A 13,297-nucleotide genomic window follows, 5' to 3' on the forward strand; every position below is an offset into this window, starting at 1 on the left:
GCTCAGCCGAGCGCCGAGCGCGTCGAGGGCGGGCCCCGGAGGGAGGGGGGGAGGGGGGAGGGAGGCAGGCGGGAGCAATCGATCGCCGATCGCCACCGGTCATCGATCGCCACCGATCGCCGATACCGTCATCGATCGCCGGTCGCCGGTGAGGCTCGCGGGGCGGGAGCAGCGACGCCACGAGAGGTGCCGGGGGTGGGACCGGGACGTACCGGGACACCCCCCCCCCCCCGAGGTGGGCACGCCGTGGGACCCCCGGAGAGCCGCGGGGAGGGAGGGCGGGGGGGGGGGGAGCGGGACCGGGGGTTCCGCGGGGACCGGGGGGGTCCGCGGGGACGGGGGGGGGTCTACGGGGACCGGGGGGGCTCCGCAGGGACTGGGGAGGGCGGTGCACGGGGACCGGGAAGGAGTCCCCGGGACCGGAGAGGGGGGGTCCACGGGGACTGGGGGGGTCCACGGGGACTGGGGGGGTCCACAGGGACCGGGAAGGAGTCCCCGGGACCGGAGGGGGAAGGGGGGGCACTGGGATATGGGGGGGGGGGTCTACGGGGACTGGGGGGGCTCCACAGGGACCGGGGGGGTCCATGGGGACCAAGAAGGGGTCCACTGGGACCGGGGGGGCTTCACAGGCACTGGGGGGGGGGCGATCCACGGGGACCGGGAAGGAGCCCCTGGGACTGGGGGGGGCACACTAGGATATGGGGGGGCTCCACAGGGACCGGAGGGGGGGACATGGGGACTGGGGGGGTCCACGGGGACTGGGGAGCTCCGTGGAGCCCCCCTGAGCATGGGAAGCCCGGGGGGGCCTTACAGGCAGTGAGGGGGGGGCAGGGAGCCCGGGGGGTCCTGGAGGGGCTGTGGGGTCTTGGCAGGACCTGGGGTCCCAAAGGGCCGGGGGGGGGGGGGGGGCGAGGGGCGGGGGTCCTGGGACATTGGGGCAGAGGCACAGCGGGCTGCAGGGTGCTGGGGGGTACGGGGGCTGGGGGGGGGCTGCGGGGTCCCCTGAGGCCATCCCCGGCCCTGCCCCGGGGAAGCAGCAGCAGCAGCAGCGAGTCCATAAAAGCTGCGCAATCTTTATGGAGCCACTTTCACACGTCGCGGGCTGTAAAGCGGCGACCTTCGAGCCGCCGGCGGCGCGGCCGCGCACGCGAGGGGGCGGGAGAAAGGCAAGCGGCGGGGCCGCGGCCCTCAGTCGCGGACGGAGACCCGGACGCGGTGCCAGGCGTTGCTGAGCACCCCGCGCAGGTTCCAGATGGGCGCCACGCTGTCGGGCTGCACGTTGTAGCTGCCGTCCACCGCCTTGCAGACGATCTCCAGCTCCGCGCCCGCCGCCACCGGCGCCTGCAGCTCCCACAGCACCCAGGCCCAGGCGCGCCCCGGCGGGGGCCGCTCGCCCGACAGCCGCGCCACCCGCCACGTGCGCCCGCCGTCCAGCGAGACGTCCACCCGCACCACCGGGCGCCCGCCGCCGCTCCAGGCGTAGCCCTTCACCGTCAGCTCCCCCGCCGGCACCGCCGCCCCGGGGCGCGGGTGGGTGATGGCCGACTGCACCGGCAGCTCCTGGATGGCGGGCGCCGTCTTGTAGTCCACCGTGTCCCAGTCCACGCAGGGGGAGAAGCCCTTGTAGTCGTTCTGCTGCCAGTGGCTGGGGCTCTCGGCCGGGCTGACGGCCACCCGCCGCAGCCACTTGACGCTGCGGGCGCCCACCACGCCGGGCACCACCACGCGCACGGGGAAGCCGTGGTCGCGGGGCAGCTCCTCGCCGTTCATCTCGTAGGCCAGCAGCACGTCGGCGGCCGGGCTGACGGCGCGGCCGTAGGGGATGGAGGCGCCGTAGGGGGCCCCCCCGGCATCGGCATCCAGCCCCTCGAAGCAGACGTGCCACTCGCCCTCCCGCTCCTCCTCGAAGCCGGCGTGCAGCAGGACGTCGCGCAGCCGCGCGCCGCCCCAGCGGGCCGTGCTGATGGCCCCGATGTCCCACGGCAGCCCCTTGACAGGGCGGACCTGGCTCATCTCGGCCCGGCGGTTGCCGGCGCACTGCAGCGTGGCCGTCACCTCGTGCTTGGGGAAGCGGCTGCGCAGCTCCGGCAGCGACAGCGACAGCGCCCGGCCCCCCGGGCCCTCCACCCGCAGCCGGTAGGAGCCCGGGTCCACCGCCGGCACCGGCAGGTGGTTGCGGGTGAAGAAGAGCTCGTTGGGCGTCAGGAAGCGCTCGGCCAGCAGCTCCGCCGGCGGCTCCGCGTTGAAGGGCTTCTGGCTGTTGACGCGCAGCCCGGGGTGCCGGGGGGGGTCCCCGGCGAAGGGGTCGCCGGCGGCGGCGGCGGCCGGCGGCGCCTCCTCGGGGCTGAGCTCGCCCACCTTGTACTCGCGCAGCAGCTCCAGGACGTGGGGCTGGCTGTGGACCGCGTAGAGGGCCCAGAAGGGCTCCAGCGCCCCGCCGGCCGCCAGCAGGATCTTGTCGGCGCCCCCCGGGTGCAGCTCCACGAAGTCGGTGACGTCGAAGACCTCGGTGCCGTGGGTCACCCAGACGCGGTCCTGCGGCGAGCGGTGCCGCCCCACCTCCTCCCGCGTGTACCGGGGGTACCGGGGGGCCTGGGCGGCCTGGGCGGTCTGGGGGACCCCGGCCCCGTCAGCGGGGAGCTCGGCGCCCCCCGGTGCCCCCGGCACAGCCCGGTACCCCCCCGTCCCGGCACCGCGGGGAGCCCCGTGCCCTCCCCTCCCGCTCCCCCCCTTCCTCCCGTCCCCTTCCCTCGCCGCCCCCCTCCCCGCTCCCCCCCCCCCCGCGTTCCTCACCCGCCGCCTCCGGTCTCCGTAGGCCAGGACGGCGCCGAGCCCCAGCAGCGCCGCCAGCACCGGGGCCGCCCTCCCGCTGCCCCCCGGGCCCGGGCTGCCGGCGGCGAAGCGGGCGGCGCCCGTCCGGGAACAGCCGCGGCGGGGCAGCGGCAGCGGGAGCCTGCGGGGAGAGCGGCGCTGAGGGCGGCCCGGGGGGGGGGGGGGGGGGCGGCACCGGGACCCCCGGGGGGGGCGGCACCGGGACCCCCGGGCCCGGCTCCTACCTGCGCCCGGTGACTGCGCGGAGCAGCAGCATCGCGGCGGGACCTGGCCGGGGAGAGCGGCGCGGTCAGAGCGGCTCCTGCGGCCGCCGGGAGCCCACCGGGGGCCGGGACCGTCCGGGCGTCCCCCTCCCGCCCCGCCCCTCCCGGTGCCGGTGCCGCTTCCCCCCCCCCTCCCCGCACCTGCGTCGTTAGCGGGGCTCTCGGGGCGCTCTGCGGCTTTAAGAGAGGGGCGAGGGGCGGGGCCTCGCCCGATGGCCACGCCCCCTCCCCCCCCGCAGCGGGGGGGGGCGGCCGCGCCTTAAAGGGGCCGCGGCGCGGGCGGGGCGCGGCGCCGCCCGGTGCCCCCGATAAGCGCTATCGGGGCGCTGCCGGATGCGGGCCCGGGCCCGGCTCCAAGAGCCCCGGTACCGGGCTCCGCCGCCTCCCCTCCCCCCCCCCCCCCGGCCCACCCCCGCCCCGCCCCCCCGCAGGCAGCAGACGGAGCGTTTTGGGTGGTTTTCTTCCTTTTTTTTTTTTTTTTTTCTTTTTTTTTTGTGGGTTTTGTCCTTTACTTACATTAAATACACCGCGAAGCCAGCAGCCGCGGCCGGGACCGCGCTCTCGTCAGGGGCCGCCGGGGCGGCGGCGCTCCCCCAGGGCACGGCGGCGGCAGGAACCGAACCGGAGACGCGAGGAGCGGAGAAAAGGAAGGGGGGGGGGGGGTGAGAAAAAGGCCCCGGGGAGCTGCAGCGACCCCGGGGGGCTGGGGGCGCCCGGCCGGGGGGGGGGCTGCGGGGGCTGAACCCAGCCCCGGGACCCCGCTGCCAGCCCGGGGGGAGCCTGGGGGCACAGGGGGGTGAGGGGCACAGGGGGGTGCTGAGGGTGGGGGGGGGTTCGGGGGGGTGCCCCCACCCAGCCCCCAGGTGCCCCCGCCGCCAGCTTTGGGCCGGGAGCCGAGGTTGGGGCAATGGTCGCAGGGCCGCGGGTGCCTGGCCCCGGCCCAAGGGCGCCGCACGCAGCCGGAGGCGCCCGCAGGGTCACCCCCCCGGGAGAGGTCCCCGGGGCAAAGGAGGGAAAGGAACCCGGGGAGTGCCCGGTGCCCCCCCGCCCCCAGCGAGCTGAGCCCCCCACGGAGCCGGAGGGAGGGCGGCGAGGCACGGCCGGGCTGGGATCACCGGGGGGACGCCGAGGCGGTGGGGGGGGGTTTGCATGGCTCTGCCGGGGGGGCAAGCGTGCCGGCCCCGCCGCCGGCGGTGCTCGGGGTCGGAGCTCGGGGTCCCCGCCGTCACCCCGCGTCCCCCCTCCCCCTGTGACAGGTTCCCAGGCACTTCCGATCCTCCAGCAAAAAAAAAAAGGCCACCGAGGAAGGAGGTAAGGACACTGCGGGTTCCCCAAACCCCCCCCCCCCGGGGCAGCGAAACAGAAGAAAGAGGAGGGAAGAGAGGGGGAAAAAATAAAAATAACCCCCCCGGCAGCCCCCCCGGGGGGAATGCCGCTCCGCGGGGGTCTGCTCCCAACCCCGCGCCACAAAGCCCACGTCCGAGGGCGCCGCGGCCGCCTCCTCGCGTCCCCGGCGGGACCGAGAGCAGGATTTACCAAAGCAAAGGGGGAGGCGGGAGGGAGGGGAGGCACGGGGGAGGGACAGAAGGGGAGTTCGGTCGCTCTCTGCACCTATCATACAAAGTGAAGAAGAGTTCGGTTCTGGAAGTTAAGTCCCCGGTGGATCTGGTTCCAGGCCGTCGGGTGGTAACGGGGCTCCGGCAGCGGCTCTGAAGCGTTAAAAAGTGCAGTTAGACGGAGCTCTGGGGGGGGGGGGGGCTGCTTCCGACGGGTCTCGGTGTGCCGGTACGGAGGGGGGCGTGGAGGACGGGGGGGGGCAGGGGGGGGACGTTAACGGCTTCGCTCTTCCTTGCCCGCGGGCCGCTGCCGCCGGCCGCCCTTCAGTTGCTACAGCACTGGCTCTTGTTCTGCTGGCTCTGCTCGTGAAGGTCCACGCCTCTGCTCCTCCCCGCCGCGCCGCTCGTGCTCTGGGGCTCGCTCTTTGGCAGCTTCTTGGCTGGGGGGGGGGGGGCAAACAGGCAGGGGGGGGCCTCAGGAGCTGCTCAGCACCATGGGGACGCACCCACACGGGCACACCCCGGCTGCCCCCATGCTTCCCGGCGGGGGGAAAAGCTCCCCCTGCGCTCACCAGCTCTGCTGTGAAGCCGCCGTGGGGCAGGACCCCCGGGAGCTCTGCCCCACGCAGCCCGGCTCGGCCCCCCCCCCCCCCCCCGCAGCCCCCCCGGCTCACCGATGGCCAGGAAGAGATCGTTCACGTTCATCGCTGTCTTGGCCGACGTCTCCATGAACAGCAGGCTGTTGTCGTCTGCGTAGGCCTGCGCCTCCTGGAAGAGACACCGGCACCCGGCTGAGGGGTCGGCGGCCGCGCAGCGCGGCTGCGGGCACAGGGGGGGGAACCGGCCCCGGCCCCGAGGAGCCCGGGAGCGGCACTTACTTCGTACTCCACCATGCGCTTGCTGGCCAGGTCGGCCTTGTTGCCGGCCAGGGCGATGACGATGCTGGGGCTGGCTTGTCTCTGCAGCTCCTTCACCCATGTCTTCGCCCGCGCAAACGTTTCCTGCGAGCAGAGGCGGGGGCTCAAGGCCGAATCCGGTGGCGGCAGCGCCGGCGGGCACCTCACCGGGACCCCCCGCCAGGGACCGAGCCACCCCCCTTGCCTGCGGCGCCGCCCCGGGGCCCTCACCTGGTTGGTGATATCGTAGACCACGATGGCCGCCTGCGCGCCCCGGTAGTACATGGGGGCCAGGCTGTGGTACCTCTCCTGCCCGGCCGTGTCCCAGATCTCAAACTTCACCGTTGTGTCGTCCAGGCAGACGGACTGTGTGAGGAACGCCGCTGGAGGGAGGGACGAAGGGAGGGGAGCATTAGCGTCCAACGACCGGCCCCCCGGCACCCCGCCTGCACCCGAACGGCCCCGGGGGGATGTGGAGCCGGGCTTGCGGGGAGCCCACGGCCCCTCGGGTGCTGCCAGGACGCGCTGGGAGCACACGCGGCTGCTCCAGGTGAGCGGCGGGGCTTATTGGGGGACCGGCGGGACTCCTGCCCCGGCTGCAGGCCCCACGTGCCCCACGGCACCGCCGCTGCGAGACCGCAGCCGAGGCGTGGGGACTGCGGCGAGAGCCTGGCCCCGCCAGGAGGACGCGGGGCAGGGCTCTCCCCAAAAGCGCTCGTGCGGCTTCTCCGCGGATCGCAGCCGCCAGCACGAGCTCAGGGCCCAACGCTGGCCCGCGTCGGAAGGAAATAAAACTGGCGCAAGGCAAAACGCGCGCAGACGGCGGCTGCGGGAGCTCGCGAGGCCCTGGCGCTTGGCTCCCGGGCACCGCAGCGCCCTGCGGGCAGGCACCGCCGGCCGACTCACCCCCAATGGTGCTCTCCTGGTACTCGTGGAACTGCCCCTTGACGAAGCGCAGCACCAGGCTGGATTTCCCCACCGCCGACTCACCCAGCAGCACCAGCTTGAACTGACAGATTTTGCTAGCTTGGGCCTGCCCATTCGGCCTGGCAGCTCCTCTGCTGGTCATGGCCGGGCTGCTGCTGCTGCTGCTGCTGCGCCGCGCGCCCTGCGAAGCGGGAAGGCAGCGACGCCGCGGCACGGAGCGGGGCGCTGGCGTCCGATCTGCTGGGCAGTGCTGGAAGGGGAACGGAGCGGGGCAGAGCAGTCAGCACGGCGCGGACGCGCCGCACCCCACGAGGCGCAGCTCCCGCGGCCAACGCAGGCTCGGCGCGGGCCGCGCTCCTGGCAGCCCCCTTCTCACATCAGGGGGGGTCCCGGGAGCCCCCCCCCCCCTCCAGCTCCTCGGGGCAGCCCCGCACGGGGGGGGGGGGGAGGCGGGGCTGCTCCCTCCGGCTGCGGCGCGCAGATTCCTCGGCTGCTTCGCCTCCCTCCCCGCCCCGAGGAGGGGCTGCAGACAAACTCCCGGCCCGGCCTCCAAGTTCCTCAGCCCGGTTTGGGTTTTTTTTTGTTGTTGTTGTTTTTGTTTTTTTATATATATCCCTCCCGTTTATCTGCCCGTTTCCCCCCGGTGCCGGCGGGTCCCCAGCGCATCCCACCCGGCGGACACCGAGGGGTCGCTGCGCGGGGAGCACCACAGCGCGCGGGCCTGGAGGGAGCCGGATTTGGGGTTTCTTTAGGGCCAATCTTATCCCCCCCCTCTCCATTTCATTCCCCCTCGTAGAGCTCCGGTCCCCCGGCACAGATTTACCAGCGCAGCGGCCGAGCTGCGGGCAGGACGGGGATGGCGCGGAGCCGACACCGGGCACGCCACTGGCCGCCAGCTCCCCTCCAGTTCCCCTTCCCCACCGGTGCTGGCGGGGCCCGGAGTGCACGCTCCCACCCGTAGCGCCCCGGGGCCCTCCCGCAGCCCCCAGCACCCCCCGGGTTCAGCACCCGCCGCTCGGCTCCCGGCACTGGCACCGGCCAGGGGGGACCCACGGAGCAAGGCCCCGCGCCCACCGGGGGCACCCATGGGTGCCGCAGCGGCGCTCGAGCGGTGGCGCTTCCCGGGGCCGAGCTCCGCCGGCGGGGGGCTGAGAGCCACCGGGCCCTGAGAGCCACCGGGCCCCAAGGCCGAGCCCCCGGAGGGCCCCGGGGTTGCGCCAGCCCCGCGGGGTAACGGCTTTCCGGTGCCACCCGGCTTCGCTGCGGCCCAACCGCGGGCCCGGAGGAGGCTCGGGGGGGAGGAGCGGGACGTGCGGCTCGGCCCCCCCCCCCGGTACACCGGGCCCGGTTACCGCCGGTAACCCCCAGCCGCGTACCGGGGGCACCGGGGGGCACGGCTCCGTGGCGGAGCAGCGCGCGGGGGCCCTCGGGACATCCCCGGCAGCCCGGGGGGCGCACGGAGGCCCCGGTACCGAGCGCCGAGCCGGGGCAGCGCCGCCCGCCCGCCCCCACCGGAGCCCCCGCCGGGGCGCCCCCCCCCCCCAGTACCGGCCCCGGTGGCTCAGGGGGGACCCGCTGGGGACCGGCAGCGCTCCACCCCCCCCGCCCCGGTGCCGCCCCGGTACCGCCCGGGCACAGCCGGACCCCGGAGCCCCCCGGGGCCGGGCAAGGAGCGGCGGCACCGGGAGGGCCCCGGGGGTCCCCGCCCCGGCCCGGCGGCGGACGCGGCCTCACAGGGACGGGCCCGGAGGCAGCCCCAGGCCCCGGTTCTCCGGTCCCGGTTCTCCGGTCCCGGTTCTCCGGTCCCGGTTCCCGGTCCCGGTCGCGGCCCCGGCCCGGCCCCCCCGGTACCTGCGGCGGCCCCGGCTCCCGTCGCGGCCCGAGCACACAAACAGCGCCTGGGCCCCGCCCTCCCCGCCCGGGCGGGATCGCGGCCCGGCTCCGCCAATCGGCGCCGCGCGGCGGGGCGGAGGGCCCGCCTCTTCCTCCCGGCTCGGCCAATCGGGGCGGAGAACGGCGCGTCAGCGCCCCCGCCCCGCGCAGCGCAGCCAATGGGGCCCTGCGGGGAGCGGGGGTCACGTGGGGGCCTGCGGGGACCCCCTGGGGGTCGTGTGGGGGGCCTATAGGGGCGTGTATGGACCCCATAGACCTGTGTGGGCCCTGTAGGGACCTACCTGGGGGGACATATGGGCCCTATGCGGACCTGGGGATGTGTATGGGCCCTATAGGGACCTGGGGCCGCCTATAGGGCCTATAGGGACCAGTATGGACTCTGTAGGGACCCACCTAGGGGGACGTATGGGTCCTATAGGGACCTGGGGCCGTGTATGGGCCCTATACGGACCTTAAGGTTGTGTATGGGGCCTATAGGGACTGGTGTGGGCCCCGTATGGACCTATGTGGGGGGACATATGGGCCCTATACGGACCTGGGGATGTGTATGGGCCCTATAGGGACCTGGGGTCACCTATGGGGCCTGTAGGGACCGATGTGGGCCCTGCAGAGACCTACCTGGGGGGACATATGGGGCCTATAGGGACCAGTATGGGCCCTGTAGGAACCTACCTGGGGGAATGTATGAACCCTATAGCGACCTGGGGATGTGTTTGGGCCCTATAGCGACTCGGGGGACACACAGAACCTATGGAGACTGCAAGGCACATATAGGCCCTTTAGGGACTATGGTGAACATATGGAACCTATAGGGACTGAGTGTCATGTATGGGCCCTCTAGGGACTCTGGGGGATGTATGGTCCCTCTGAATGCACATATGAGCCCTACAGGGACCGCGGGGAACATGTGTACGGACCCTATAGGGACCTGGGTGCACGTAAAGGCCCTACAGGGACCATGAGGGACATACAGGCCCTATACGGACCTGGGGGGCACGTACGGGCCCTACAGTGACTGCAGGGAGCACGCAGGCCCTATAGGGACCTGTGGGACACATAGGGAACCTGGGGGGGGGGACACAAAGGGACTTAAAGGGACTGGGGAGCACAGACGGGACCTGTGGGGTCTGCGGGGCACGTACGGGCCTGTAGGGCCCCGCGGGAGCGGCTGGGGCCCACGGGGCACACGCGGGGTGGCCACACAGCGGCCCTATAGACACAGGGGCGGGGGCGTGCGTGGGTCCTGGGCACATACAGGGGGGGTTGGGGGGGCCCCACACTCCGGGGGTCCCCCAGCGGGGGGCAGGCGCAGACCCCCCCGAGCAGAGGCGGTGGCGCTGCACGCGGAGCTTTATCGGGTACAAAAGGCAGTGGGGACGCCCCGCGGCACGACAAAATGGGGGGGGGGGGGGGGGCACGCAACGCAGGGGGTGTCCCCCCCCCCCAACACCGCGCTGCGGGAACAGGAGGAGGAGGAGGAGGAGGAGGATGAAGGCGCTGGGCCCCCCCCGGCAGGGCCGTAAGTGCCGAGACCAGGGTGAGGGGGGGCCGCTGGGGGGGGGGGCCTCCTGTCCCTGGCTGGGGGGGGCGGCTCCTCTCCGGGGGGGGGGCTGTATCCTTGGGGGGGGGGGGCTGTGTCCTTGGGGGGGGGGGGGGCTCTGCCCCGAGCAGTCCTGGGGGGCCAGCAAGGAGCTCGGGGGGGGGGTCCCAGAGCTGGGGGGGGAGGTGGGGAGGTCCCGGAGCCGGTGCCGTCACCTCCGCGCGTGGTGCTGCGGGCTTCTTCTTGCGGGGGGGGGGGGGGGGGGGGAACAGAGGGGCGGTCCCCTGTCCTGTGTCCCCCCCCCCCCCCCGCTCACAGGCGCAGGTTGGGGACCACCTTGGTGACGTCGTGGAAGAAGGGGTGGCGCAGCGCCGCCTTGGCCGAGATGCGCTTGTTGGGGTCGTAGTGCAGCATTTGCTGCGGGATGGGGAAGAAAAACCGGGGGGGGGACCGGTGTGAGGCTCTCCGGCCCCCCCCAGGTGCCCCCCACCCCCCTCAGGGGCTTGGGGAGGGGGGCTCACCGCCAGCAGCTTGTGGCCGTCCTCGTCCAGCGGCGGCACCAGCTTGCCCAAATCCTGGCGCGCCCAGCGGGGGAAGGTGGGCTTGTAGTCGGGCAGCGCGGTGACGCCGGGCCAGGCGGCCTCGTCCGGCGTGCCCAGCGTGCGGAAGATGCGGAAGAGCTGGTCGATCTCCGAGTCCCCCGGGAACAGCGCGCGCCGCATCACCTGCGGGGTCCGGGGTTGGGGGGGGGGGGGGCACCGGGGTCAGCGCGGGGGTGCTCGGTGCCGGGGGAGGTCGGGTTTAGGGTGCGGGGACCCCGCGGGGCAGGGATCAAACGGCCCCGTGACCGGCCCCGTGACGCGGCGCCGGGGTTGGGGGCTCACATGATGCCGGTTGGTCGTGTCCGTCCGTCCGTCCGTCCCCCCCCCCGCCCCCGGTGCCCACAGAGCCCCCTTTGTGCCCCGGTGACCGCGGCGGGCGCCGGCCCCGTGCGTGGAAATGGCGGGGGTGGGATGGGGAAACCTGGGGGGGTGCAGCGGGGTGGGAAAAGGGGGGCTGGGGGGGGCCTGGGATAGGTCCTGGGGGTCCCTGGGGGGTCCCTTGGATATGTCCTGGGGGTCCCTGGGGGGTTCCTGGGGTGTCCCCAGGGTAGGTCCTGGGGGACCCCAGAGTAGGTCCTGGGGGACGCTGGGGTGTCCCTGTGGTGTCCCTAGGGTGGGTCCTGGGGGTCTCCAGGGTGTCCCAAGGGTGCCACCACAAAGCCCGCCGGGTGTCCCCAGGGCACGTCCGGGTTTGTCTGCAGGGCGTCCCCAGACCAGGCCATGGGTGTCCCCAGGGTGCCACCAGGGCTTGGGGGTGTCCCCAGGGTGCCCCTTTGGTGTCCTCGGGGGGCATCCTGGGTGTCCCTGGGCTGTCACTAGTGCCTGGGGTGTCCCCAGGGTGCCACCACGGTGCCCCCTTGGCACCCCCAGGGCACATCCCCACTGCCCCAGGGCGCCCCCGAGGTGCCACCGGGACACGACCTCGACGTGGGGACACCCAGGGGTGGCAGCTGCCGCCACTGGGGGGGGGGGGGTCGTGGCCCTGCTCCTCCCCCTGCCCCCCCCAATCAGCCGCGGCCCCCCCAGGCCCCCCCTCACCATCTCGGCGAAGATGCAGCCCAGGCTCCAGATGTCCACGGCGGTCGAGTAGTACTTGCAGCCCAGCAGGATTTCGGGCGGCCGGTACCAGAGGGTCACCACCTGGGGTGGTAGGGGGGGGACAGGGGGGGCGCGGTGGGCATGCAGCCAAGCCCTCCCCCCTCCCCTTGCGTCCCCCCCCCCCAATTCCCCGCGCCCACCTCGTGCGTGTAGGTGCGCAGGGGCACCCCGAAGGCGCGGGCCAGCCCGAAGTCGGCCAGCTTGATGGCGCCGTCGGCGTTGATGAGCAGGTTCTGGGGCTTGAGGTCGCGGTGCAGCACGCGGTGCGCGTGGCAGAAGGCCAGGCCCTGCAGCAGCTGGAACAGGTAGCTCTGCGGGGGGCCGGGGGGGGGGGGTCAGCGCCTGCCCCTGACCCCCACCCCCCCCACCCCGAGCCCCCCCCCCACCCCGCACACCTTGATGAGGGGCAGGGCGATGCCGAGGGAGGAGTCGTCCATGAACTTCTTCAGGTCCTGGTGCAGGAACTCGAAGACCAGGTACAGCTTGTTCTCCGTGTGGATCACGTCCAGCAGCCTGGGGGGGGGCGGGGGGGGGGGGCCTGGGCTGGCACTGCCACCCCCCCCCCAACAGCCAGACCCCAGCACCGCCCCCCCCCCAGCACTGCCCCGTACAGCCTCCAGACCCTGGTACTGCCACCCCCCCCCCAGACCCCCCGTACTGTCCCCCCGCAGCCTCCAGCCCTTGGTACTTACCCCCCCCCAAATCCCAGACCCCCCCACTGCCTCCCCCCATTCCCCAGACCCCCGGTATCGCCCCCCCCCCATGCCCCAGACCCTCCCATTGTCCCCCCCAGCCCCCAGCCCCCCAGTACTGATCCCCCCCAGCCTCCTGCCCCCCCCCAGCCCCCAGAACCCCAGAACTGCCCCCCCCGGATCCCAGACCTCCCCCCCCCCAGCCAAGGACCCACTGGGGCACCTGCCCCCCCCCCCCCCCCACTCCACATCCCACCCCCCTCGGTGCCCCCCCCCCTCAACACCACCCCCTCCCCTGGTTCCCCCCTCCCCAATACCTCCCCCCCCACCCCGGCGTTTCCTCCCCCCACGGTTCCTCCACCTCCCCGGTCCCCTCCCCGGTCCCGCCCCCCCCCCCGGTTCCCCCCCCCCGGTCCCGCCCCCCCCCCCGGTTCCCCCCCCCCCCCGCTGACTTGACGATGTTGGGGTGCTTGAGCTCCTTCAGCAGCGAGATCTCCCGGATGGCCGTGCTGGGGACGCCCTCGGTCTCCCTGCGGGGGCAGCCGGGCTGAGCCCCCCTCCCGGTGCCGGTAACCCCCCCCCCCTCCCGGTGCCGGTGCCGGTGCCCCCCGCTCACGTGTCCAGGCGGATCTTTTTGAGCGCCACCACCTCCCCCGTGACCTTGTTCCGGGCCTTGTAGACGACGCCGTAGGTGCCCTCCCCGATCTTCTCCACCTTCTGGAAGTTCTCCATGGGCGGCCCCGGGGGGGGGAAACCCCGGGGGTGGGGGGGGGGGCGCTCCCGGCGGTCCCGGGCCCGGCGCGGAACGATCGCGGCCGCCGCTTCCCCGCGGCGCGCCACAAGGCGGCCGGCCCCGCCCCCGCCTCTTCCCGCCTTCCGCCGGCCACGCCCCCCGCGCCGCCCCATTGGCCGAGCGGGCGGGCGGCGCGGGAGATCCCTTAAAGGGGCCGGCGCCGGCCGCGGGGGGGCGCTGCCCACGGAGCGGGTCCTCGTGGGTG

The 13,297-nt window shown here is 74.1% G+C and overlaps 3 protein-coding genes across 7 annotated transcripts; all 3 read right to left on the bottom strand.

Moving 5' to 3' along the window:
* Nucleotides 1-1,053: 1,053 nt before the first annotated feature.
* SUOX (sulfite oxidase) lies at nucleotides 1,054-3,385 on the bottom strand. Of its 2 annotated transcripts, XM_080570929.1 has the most exons (4): nucleotides 3,237-3,385; nucleotides 3,057-3,099; nucleotides 2,794-2,953; nucleotides 1,054-2,610 (listed from the first exon to the last, which is right to left on the bottom strand). In XM_080570929.1, exons 2-4 carry the CDS (start codon nucleotides 3,086-3,088, stop codon nucleotides 1,189-1,191), a joined length of 1,614 nt encoding a protein of 537 aa, XP_080427055.1. In that variant the 5' UTR covers nucleotides 3,089-3,099; nucleotides 3,237-3,385; the 3' UTR covers nucleotides 1,054-1,188. The 2 variants fall into 2 exon arrangements, with proteins under 2 accessions (XP_080427055.1, XP_080427056.1); XM_080570930.1 differs by lacking the exon at nucleotides 3,237-3,385 and having other exon boundaries at nucleotides 3,057-3,217.
* A 156-nt stretch (nucleotides 3,386-3,541) lies between these two features.
* On the bottom strand, nucleotides 3,542-8,466 carry RAB5B (RAB5B, member RAS oncogene family). Its single transcript, XM_080570950.1, has 6 exons — nucleotides 8,326-8,466; nucleotides 6,454-6,724; nucleotides 5,779-5,930; nucleotides 5,530-5,652; nucleotides 5,326-5,419; nucleotides 3,542-5,091 (listed from the first exon to the last, which is right to left on the bottom strand). Exons 2-6 carry the CDS (start codon nucleotides 6,614-6,616, stop codon nucleotides 4,976-4,978), a joined length of 648 nt encoding a protein of 215 aa, XP_080427076.1. The 5' UTR covers nucleotides 6,617-6,724; nucleotides 8,326-8,466; the 3' UTR covers nucleotides 3,542-4,975.
* Nucleotides 8,467-8,632: 166 nt separating this feature from the next.
* LOC308184128 (cyclin-dependent kinase 2) lies at nucleotides 8,633-13,170 on the bottom strand. 4 transcript variants are annotated; one of them, XR_013942590.1, is made up of 9 exons: nucleotides 12,916-13,170; nucleotides 12,752-12,829; nucleotides 12,003-12,120; nucleotides 11,748-11,918; nucleotides 11,548-11,649; nucleotides 10,429-10,632; nucleotides 10,235-10,324; nucleotides 8,986-10,164; nucleotides 8,633-8,677 (listed from the first exon to the last, which is right to left on the bottom strand). XR_013942590.1 is itself a non-coding variant. In XM_080570932.1 (8 exons), exons 1-8 carry the CDS (start codon nucleotides 13,029-13,031, stop codon nucleotides 10,119-10,121), a joined length of 924 nt encoding a protein of 307 aa, XP_080427058.1. In that variant the 5' UTR covers nucleotides 13,032-13,170; the 3' UTR covers nucleotides 10,029-10,118. The 4 variants fall into 4 exon arrangements, 2 of the variants coding, with proteins under 2 accessions (XP_080427058.1, XP_080427059.1); XR_013942591.1 differs by having other exon boundaries at nucleotides 8,662-8,941; nucleotides 8,996-10,164; XM_080570932.1 differs by lacking the exon at nucleotides 8,633-8,677 and having other exon boundaries at nucleotides 10,029-10,163.
* Between the last annotated feature and the right edge of the window lie 127 nt (nucleotides 13,171-13,297).

This window comes from Anser brachyrhynchus, assembly GCF_964034855.1.
Source record: "Anser brachyrhynchus genome assembly, chromosome: 29".
Lineage (NCBI taxonomy): Eukaryota > Metazoa > Chordata > Aves > Anseriformes > Anatidae > Anser > Anser brachyrhynchus.